Source organism: Schistosoma haematobium, chromosome 7 (assembly GCF_000699445.3).
Source record: "Schistosoma haematobium chromosome 7, whole genome shotgun sequence".
NCBI lineage: Eukaryota > Metazoa > Platyhelminthes > Trematoda > Strigeidida > Schistosomatidae > Schistosoma > Schistosoma haematobium.
Genome location: NC_067202.1, coordinates 1973580 through 1984138, shown reverse-complemented (window position 1 = coordinate 1984138; position 10559 = coordinate 1973580). Strand labels below are relative to the sequence as shown.

The window sequence follows — 10559 nt, the reverse complement described above, 5'->3', positions numbered from 1 at the left end:
CTGTACAGATGGTACTGGAGGCCTTCTTTTCCTACTCACAAATTTTCAACATAAAATACATAACCATAGGATATATAATGTGTACGCAAAATAAGGGAGCAAGTGAATACTTGATATTACCAAGTTGTTCACAATCAGGTCTTAACCAATCAAATAAGGTTGTCGCATCAGCTTCTTTCTATAGTCGACTTCCATAGGAATGTCGGTTCGATAATTTTAGTAGAGAAAAACTTGTCAGTTCAGTTTCTGCAGACAAACTCATCCAGTGTTTGACATTTTTCGCTTGTACAATCAGTGACGACAACCGTTCAGTCACTATTCAGATAAACTCTTCATTTGTCAAATAATTCGCTAGTATGTTATCCCATCTCGGTAGCGCTTACTTCTTTCCACGAATTATCTTACATGAACTACTGTACGCGCCCTCCGCATGGGGATCATAGCTAGTAAGGGAATGGAAGGTAGAAAAGTGGGAAAAGGATGTCTGGGATACTCAACTGCATGCTGGTGAGACACGACTTCCTCATGTTCTGTCCGGCTACCAGATGCTTACCCGCCTGCTTCTTTAGCCATCCTTAGGTCAGAAATAAAGAACAAACTATTTTAAAAAAAGAGATAATGTTAGTCAACCGAGAGGAATTACTCCGCTGTTCGTATAAACTAAGCAGATACAAAATGGTGTTTAATTACAAGAGACAAATGCTCAATTCTACATAAATGTTTGGTCTCGTAGAGTGTACTGGTAATTGGGAAGGAAATATACATGATGTAGACAGCATGTGTGATAACTACAGGGGCATCAATCTTCTCTCAATACCAGGAAATGTTTTCAACAGGGTATTGTTAAACAGGATGAAGGACTGCCTAGACGCCCAACTTCGAGACCGACAGGGAGGATTCCGTAAGGATAAATTGTGTACTGATCAAATTGCAACACTACGGATCATTGTGGAATAATCAATTGAGTGGAATTTATCACTCCACATCAGCTTCATTGACTACGAAAAAGCATTTGATAGTGTGGACAGAACAACACTATGGAAACTTCTTCGACACTACGGCGTACCTCAGAAGATAGTCAATATCATACGGATTTCCTATGATGGAGTAAACTGCAAAATCGTGCATGGAGGACAGTTGACAAACTCGTTCGAAGTAAAGACCGGTGTCAGGCAATGTTGTTTACTCTCACCCTTTCTCTTAATCCTGGTGATCGGTTGGATCATGAATATGTCAACATCTGAAGGGAAGCACGGGATACAACGGACAACTATGACGCAGTTGGACGATCTAGACTTCGCAGATGATCTGGCTCTTCTATCGCACACGCAACGACAAATGCAGGAGAAGACGACCAATGTGGCAGCAGTAGGTCTCAATGTACACAAAGGGAAAAGCAAGATTCTCCGATACAACACAGCACGCAACAATCGAATCACAATTGACGGAGAGGATTTGGAAGATGTAAAAGCCTTTACATATTTGGGCAGCATCATTGATGAACACGGTGAATCTGATGTAGATGTAAAGGCGCGGATCGGCAAAGCAAGAGCAGCATATTTACAATTGAGGAACATCTGGAACTCAAAACAACTCTCTGTCAACCAACACCAAGGTCAGGATTTTCAATACGAATATCAAGACAGTTCTACTAAATGGGGCGAAAACCTGGAGAACTACGAAAGCCATCATCCAGAAAATACAGGTGTTTATTAACAGTTGTCTACGCAAAATACTTCGGATCCGTTGGCCGGACACTATTAGCAACAACCTACTGTGGGAGAGAACAAACCAGATCCCAGTGGAGGAATAAATCAGGAAGAAGTGCTGGAAGTGGATAGGACACAGATTGAAGAGAGCACCCTACTGCGTCACAAGACAAGCCCTCACATAGACTCCTCGAGGCCAAATGAAAAGAGGAAGATCAAAGAACACATTACGTCGAGAAATGGAAATAGACATGAGAAAAATGAACAAGAATTGGATGGAACTGGAGAGGAAGGCCCAGGACAGAGTGGGTTGGAGAATACCGGTCGGCGGCCTATGCTCCATTGTGAGTAACAGGCGTAAGTAAGTATTGAAAATCATTACTGTTGTTGCGAATTTGTGTTTTATTGCAGGACAACAAAGGGTAAATCTAACGTAAGGAGAGGAATCCCTGTATTGGTATTGGTCCTAATCACAAAATCCTCAAAGTTGATCATGAAATAAATGGGAAAATAGATATTCAACATGTAATACGGATGGCTTGGCTCAGCCTTGTAGACGTGGTCAATTTGTATAATATGTCATTATTCACATTAAATATATTGTCCTATCTTCAGCCTAAATGTGTTTTTCAGAAGTACTGGATCTTATATTACTAATTGTTACGATGAGCCAGCGTATACAATAATGTGACTTTCACGTAAGATCTTATAGATTAGGGAGTCACAATTTTAGGATTAGGGCTATTATAATAATAGCACTAATAACGAAGCAGACCATAATTCTACAGTACTTCAACACAACTCAGATAGACAGCACACGACTGGCCCGACTAGGATGTAAGCAAATTTCAACACCGAAATCCGACCACAATCACGGCAGTAATAAGGGTACGGAAACACAAGACACATCTAATAGTCGTCAGACTCTCCACTAGTCCGACTAAGTAAACAACCGTTCCTTATTTTCCTCGCCAACACATCACTGTGTAACCAGATCTATGTTAGTACTGAGTCCAAAGTAAATGCGATTGCTTTTATCAAAATTCAGCGATAGGTTCTATGACGCGATCCATTCATATTACTTGCTCATGTCCCCATCAATTACCGTCAAACATGACTTTCTTTGGTGGAAGACGGAAATGAATAAACCACTTTTGGTCAGCAGCAAAAAGGAAAGGTTTACCGAATTCAAATAGTGAGCAAACATCATTAATGAAGAGGAGTATGAGTAATTAGCTAACTGGACACCCTTGTATAACGCCACTGGTAATATTCATAGGCTTAAAGTAGTTAGATCCGGAACGAACGATTTGGCTACGTTCTGGTGAAAAATATTTGAACCAGGATAATAGAGAATCTCGTATGCCAAGTCAGGAGAGCTTTAATAGAGCGTTGTATGATGCAATACTAAAAGCCCTGCTAAAGTCGAAGTATAAAATCATCACTGATTGACCATATTCTCTTCGTTTGGTAATTTTTTTTATCAAAGTATACCAGTTTCGACGTGGAGCATAAGTAGAGTCGTGAACCTACGTTTAGAAGCATTAATCAAGATTGACAAAATCGAAGATGACAATAGCTGTTTGCGGCGGTTTTTGGTCTCACTTCAGACAAAGTAGCATGCTTTGTTTTAACGGACACAATTCCAGTAACCGCGGATGTTAATTGGTTTTTGGTTTGAGTTTGTGCGTAATTGATTGGGTTGCCTAGTTCTAGTTTCGGTTATCGGGTTGTACTGATCTCACTCGTGTTATTTCTGTTTGCTTTCCATTGCTTTCCCTATTAGATGTAAGTGTGTTGTCCTTGATTACTGGGTCATATGTTAATCTTTTTTCCTCTCCTCCAGCCCTCCTCAATCACACTACGTTGTATGTTCCCCTAATACACAAAGTACCTTTTGGCTAGACGCGAACCGTTACATTTTTACTTCTTGCTACTCATGCAAGCCATTAAATGTGTAGTTGTCGGTGATGGTGCTGTTGGAAAAACCTGTCTACTCATCAGCTACACGACAAATGCTTTCCCCGGTGAGTACGTCCCAACCGTTTTCGATAACTACTCTGCCAACGTAATGGTTGACCGGAAACCTGTGAACCTTGGTTTGTGGGATACAGCCGGTAAGTATAAATATATTTAAATGCTCCCAAGTCCGTGATTGTATTAACACGTATATTATCTTTAGGTCAGGAGGATTACGATAGACTTAGACCACTCTCGTATCCACAAACTGATGTGTTCTTGGTGTGCTTCTCCTTGGTCAGTCGCACATCATTCGAGAATGTTCGTAGTAAATGGCATCCGGAGATATCCGCTTATGTTCCTAGAGCTCCCATTATTCTTGTCGGAACAAAACGGGACCTACGTGATAGTCCTAACGGGTTAAAATCCACAACGTTTCCAGTAACATATGCAGAGGTTAGTTGCTACTACACAAATAGTTCACATATATTTATTAACTATACTTGATATGAAGGGTTACAGTGATTATTTTAATGCAAGTATATAATCGAGTAATACTCCAAGTGTACGTTTGAACAGGATTAGAATGTCATGTTTTTTAGTTTGTTGTTAGACACATGAAATAATGTTAACATTCGTGATCGCTTATACATGTATTGAAGCCAGGGTGATGAGTCCGCTCTTCCAAAATGCTCTCATCTGATCACGCGTAAATAAGCACTGTCAGAGAACTACTCTGCCTTCTCGCGGTACGAGTGTTTAAAATGTCGAGAGAGCGAAAAGCGAATGTCCAGCGTTTAAAACAGGTTGCTGGTTGGAAAACCCTGATTCAAGTTTACTAGGCTTGAACTTGCATGTTAGTAGTTGAATGTCGAATCTGTTAATCATTAAACAATCGCTCTATCCTGTCAGTAGTCTGTAAAGTCTGTCTATTATTCGTAAAAATTTTTGCGCGTGTTGCTTCATCGTGTGTATCCCTAAAATGCTTATAAACGTCAACTTTATATATTACCTCAATGACTTGTAACCAAGGAAAACAATATAGTCAAGATTCATTTAGGTGCGTGTATACTGTATATTTTAAATGTGAAGTAAGCAGCTACACAAAAATAAAATGGAAATAACTATATTTTGATCTTATTTGTAAACTTTGGGTATATTTCATTAAATCCACTTTATTTTCAGTACATCTGTTCTGTTACATTGACAGGTTGTACTGTTTTGTGCCTGACGTTAAACAAAAAAATGTGTAGTAGAGTTTGACCTCAACTGTGTAAATAAGTGGTCAATTCAGAAACCTTGTTGTGGTTACTGGTTCATATTGCTACCTTGTAGCGTCAAGTCGGTGACATCCATTGTATGATTGATGACTCTACCACAGAATATCTACTACAGTTTTACTGTTAAAGCTGTGGCTGGAGGTTAATTCGCGAGACTCCTTAGTTCTTATCGCACTCCGCCTTTTTCGGTTTAGGAAAGCGGGTAGCGTCATTAGACTTCACATAGTGTGTGTTTGTCTATTTATTGCTAAAAAGTTCGCGACGACTACTGGAATACAAAGTAAGGCATGTACGCGTTTCGCTCATGGTTTAATGTGTTTTCCTAGGAGAAATAGTTTAATGAAAATAGTAGAGTATTTGGATTACCAATATCCGGGCTTACGGATAACTAAATCAGTTATTCTCGGAGATAGACCTTCATTTGTTAAATGGTACATAACTGGTGAGAGTGATATGTAAAGTACGTTTTAATTAAATTTAAAGTTCCTTTAATTGTGACTATATCTGTACAATCCTTGTTACGCGTGTATACCGTATTAAGTAGTTAAAAGTTGTCAAGTCGAATATATTTTGAGCCGATTTATTTCGTCGCTCGACCTTTATTCCATTTTTGTAAAATAGTTCCACCGAAAGCTATTGTTTATACTTTTTGAAGTATTTGTGAATAATTTGGTCATCACTGAATGTTGACTCAGTGTCCTGAGATTACAATGTGATTAAACGTTCCTTGAGTTCTGTGAAGTTCTTTGGTGGCTTTTTCTAGTGTTAATTCGTTCGTAGCTTGCTATTTGCATATAGAGTCACAACATATGCAGTCAAATTGTTAACTCGAGGGGAACTTGTCTTTTGGTTTGACCGAGATGCTCTGCACTGCCTAACTTACTACATAATATTGTGATTTTCTGTCCATTAAGTGCTATTAGATTGATTGTCCGTATATCGTATTGTGGAACGTTTGTAGTTCTGTAGTTGATTATTTCAGTGATTGATATGCATTTAAATAGTTTTCCTTCAGCATTTGTTTTTGTTTTGGTGAAAGCGTACATGAACTAGAAATATATCGGAAGCACTGGTCTTGAGTGATACAAAACAGCCGATAACTATCCGACAGGTTAACTAAATGGAGGAATTTTGTTGTAAAGAAGTCGACTTCAAATGGTGTTAGATTTGCGAGAACAGTTGTTGTTTCTCAGTTGCCCACATCGTTGAACGATACTCCTTGAGAGACCTGTAAATTAAACTGGACTGATGATAGTTTTGACAATGTGGGAGCATGACCACAGCGTACAGAAACGATCCGTATGAGTGTCTGGTCACAGTTTTTTCAAGTAGTTTTGGAAGTGTTACTCTTTTACTTCTAGGATGTTACTGTTCGCCATTGGAATCCGTGATGTATCACCCGTAGGATGTATTACTCTTAGGGTCAATCATTTCTGACCTCCCTTTGTTGTGGGTTGGAGCATCACTCCAAATGCTGGTTTTCTGAGGCAAATTGCTTAGTGCCAAATTGACACCTGATATGCCCTCATTTTTCTTGTCTTCCAAAACAGAGGATTTACGAGGACACTTCAAAAAAGTTCACAAGCCAAGTACAAATTACTTGTCAGATGATTATCGAATTTCCCATCGAATCATCAGCTAGTGGAACTCATTACCTCAGCACGTGGTTGAGGCTCCATCCGTCGATTCTTTCAAAAGAAAGTTAAATCAACTGAGGGACCACCATTTCCAGGACTAACACAGGCTATCAGGCCTCCTGTCCTTCCCAAACTGAAACTGAAACAACTTATTCCGTCACACTCTTATACTGACCTGATTGTCATGATGAAACCTAAAAGAACCAGTGTTCTGAGTGATGTAACTCGACTGAGTCATCACGACATATAATCCCTAGTATCGTATATAAATGGCAGTTACGGTCTTGGGTTTACTGGGTATAAAGTAGTTAGTCTTTTTTCACAAGATAACAGTAACAAGTATACGCGCTTTATTGTTTATTATACGGGATTGTCAGCACATATTCCCAGTATTCAGTAAATGTGTTTATTTTCCAATTAGCAGAATTTTACCATGAGTAGTGACAGTATGATGTCATTTTAGGCTTTAAACTATCATTTGATTATTTTTTTTATTGACCATTGTTATTATTCAGGGTTGCAGAATGGCAAGAGAAATTAAAGCTGTGAAGTATCTGGAATGCTCTGCTTTAACTCAGTTCGGATTAAAAGATGTCTTTGACGAAGCTATTCGAGCAGTACTCATGCCTGAAGGAAAGAAAAAGAAACATAGTTCATGTGAATTAGTTTAATATTGGGATAATATTGCTCCAGTTGTTGTTGTGGATGCTTCCATAGAGTAAACATGCAAGTGGGCGAGACTGTGTGTTTGTGAGCTTATTATCCTGTATAATTAATTTATTTTCACACTTACTTGTTATCGATCGACTGACTGGTCGCCACAATCACCAACACGATCCTATGCAAGTGTGTGTGCTTGTAGGTCGTCGTGTTTGTGGTGACACAACCATCTTTTCTAATTATCCGGTTGATATTTACTATTCACAATTACACACATACACACAAACAGACAATAGAATCTCTTATAATTTCGACTGTTCACTCCGTTTTCCTTTGTTTTGAATCTCAGTCCTGATTTTTCGCTTGTTTTAATTTTTGTGTTCACACATGAATGACCGTGCATATTCTTCACATTAATTTACCAGTGTAGGAAAGCTGACTTATGTAATATATGTTAATATTTGTATTTGAGTCGTTTTTTCTCATTCAGATCTATGAGTATTGTTCTTGTGATCCGAATCGTACACACAGACGTAGTCATTGTGCTTCCCTCTTTAGTCAATTTCGTGCCTCTCTTTGTTTTCTTACTTGGTGTTGCCTGATTTTTCTCTCAAAATTGCGTCTAAGAGAACCGTTGCCACTGCCTCCATCCCCCTTATGCTAACTATTCATACATGATCTCTTTTGGTTATATTCGAGTTGTTCTTTTCTCTTGTGATTATTGTCATATTATGAAACATAAAAATGCAATGTAATTCGATTCAAGACAACTACAAACCAGTATTTTGTACGCACCCGATTCGTTGTTAATGGTGTTTTACATCACACAATTCATTTGTTCCAACCAGTGTAGAGTGAATTTTCGAAAGAAACTTTTAATTAGTGGATGGCATGGTCAATTTATATTACCCTATGTCAGTCTAACAAATACCTGTAAGCCTGGTCTGTCTTTGTTATCTGTTTCACACTCAACCTTTGTTTTCATCTGACATCCTCTTCTGTAATTTTGCGACTGTGAGATGCATCGTTTCTTTCTTAATTTTGTATGTTGAATGCGCCACTTTGAAGAAATTAAAACAATAAGACAGACTATCTTATCTAATTATCAATTAATCATGATCATATTCTCTGTTGATACTGATACATGACAACTTATGCATCACTGAACTGATTAATTTATCTGCATTCATTACATATTAGTTCTTGATGATCATTACTTGTTGTTTCACGACTGCATTATAAAAGATGCATATGGAACAAATGATAACCAGGAGAGTGTAGGATTTTATTATGTATATATATATGCATATTTCTGTATTTATCTCTACTAATCAAATCATTTGTTTGTTTTCAAATTGTGTCTGTGTGTGAAAAGTATAAAAGTGCAGAATGCTTTTTGGTATATTTTATGTTTTCTTTCTTTGTTTCCTAAAAAGGTAAACTGATATTTGTGATTTTTCTTGTTGTACTCGTTGAATATTTTGAATGGATTGTTTTTATTATCATTATTTGCATATTCAATTATTTGACTGACTTTTTAATATAATTTTCACTGCTTGCTTTCTATTTCCAGTTCAATATATTATAAATGAATGGTGGAACAATTGTGGCATAATGGTAAATGTGTTCGGTTGTTAATTTCTATCTCGTACCCTACTTCATCTATTTTGAGTTGGGTGATCCAACAGTACGATTAGTCCTCACACTCCTAGTATGAGTCATACTCATGTGCCCTGTAAATACGTTAATTAGAAAGCCTTAAGAGCGCATAATTTATCAATAGGAGTAAAACTGCTGACCCGACTTACGTGAGTTAGAAAAAATCCATATCCAGCCTTGCTGAGGCACCAATATTCAATGGAATCATTAAGAGTTATATTGAGCTCTGTTGGTAAATATACACTAGGAGATTAGGATAGTTAGTAGTTGTCGACGTTGGATGACCAGGCTTAAATTGGATCACAACAGTCCCCATGCCCTCTTTCCTTGTTTTAGCTCAGATCTTAGGTGACTGCATACCGTTTATTCTGCTAAGTTAACCCCTAAACATGTCCTCCATGCCTTATTCTTATTTTTGTCATCACTACTTTTTTATTACCGTGTTATTCGTCTTGTTAATTCCACCCATCTGTTCGTGTATTGTCAGTTTCCTAAGTCAGATAACTTGTTTGCACATTTCGTTTCATAAAGTATTGATCATTACTTCTAATTACTTACGCCTGTTACTCCCAATGAAGCATAGGCCGCCGACCGGTATTCTCCAACCCACTCTGTCCTGGGCCTTCCTCTCCAGTTCCATCCAATTCTTGTTCATTTTTCTCATGTCTATTTCCATTTCTCGACGTAATGTGTTCTTTGATCTTCCTCTTTTCATTTGGCCTCGAGGAGTCTATGTGAGGGCTTGTCTTGTGACGCAGTAGGGTGCTCTCTTCAATCTGTGTCCTATCCACTTCCAGCACTTCTTCCTGATTTATTCCTCCACTGGGATCTGGTTTGTTCTCTCCCACAGTAGGTTGTTGCTAATAGTGTCCGGCCAACGGATCCGAAGTATTTTGCGTAGACAACTGTTAATAAACACCTGTATTTTCTGGATGATGGCTTTCGTAGTTCTCCAGGTTTTCGCCCCATTTAGTAGAACTGTCTTGATATTCGTATTGAAAATCCTGACCTTGGTGTTGGTTGACAGAGAGTTGTTTTGAGTTCCAGATGTTCCTCAATTGTAAATATGCTGCTCTTGCTTTGCCGATCCGCGCCTTTACATCTACATCAGATTCACCGTGTTCATCAATGATGCTGCCCAAATATGTAAAGGTTTTTACATCTTCCAAATCCTCTCCGTCAATTGTGATTCGATTGTTGCGTGCTGTGTTGTATCGGAGAATCTTGCTTTTCCCTTTGTGTATATTGAGACCTATTGCTGGCACATTGGTCGTCTTCTCCTGCATTTGTTGTTGCGTTTGAGATACACTACGGCGTACCTGGGATAATCAATATCATACCGAATTCATATGATGGATTAAACTGCAAAATCGTGTATGGAGGACAGTTGACAAACTCGTTCGAAGTAAAGACCGGTGTCAGGCAATGTTGTTTACTCTCACCCTTTCTCTTAATCCTGGTGATCGGTTGGATCATGAATATGTCAACATCTGAAGGGAAGCACGGGATACAACGGACAACTATGACGCAGTTGGACGATCTAGACTTCGCAGATGATCTGGCTCTTCTATCGCACACGCAACGACAAATGCAGGAGAAGACGACCAATGTGGCAGCAGTAGGTCTCAATGTACACAAAGGGAAAAGCAAGATTC

At 38.5% G+C, this 10559-nt stretch overlaps 1 protein-coding gene across 1 annotated transcript; it reads left to right on the top strand.

Moving 5' to 3' along the window:
* The first annotated feature begins 3332 nt into the window (after positions 1-3332).
* RAC1_1 (Rho GTPase protein rac1) lies at positions 3333-9660 on the top strand. Its single transcript, XM_051217786.1, has 4 exons — positions 3333-3497; positions 3556-3826; positions 3892-4124; positions 7101-9660. The coding sequence occupies exons 2-4, from the start codon at positions 3649-3651 to the stop codon at positions 7254-7256; spliced, it is 567 nt and encodes a 188-aa protein (XP_051064210.1). The 5' UTR covers positions 3333-3497; positions 3556-3648; the 3' UTR covers positions 7257-9660.
* The last annotated feature ends 899 nt before the right edge of the window (positions 9661-10559 follow it).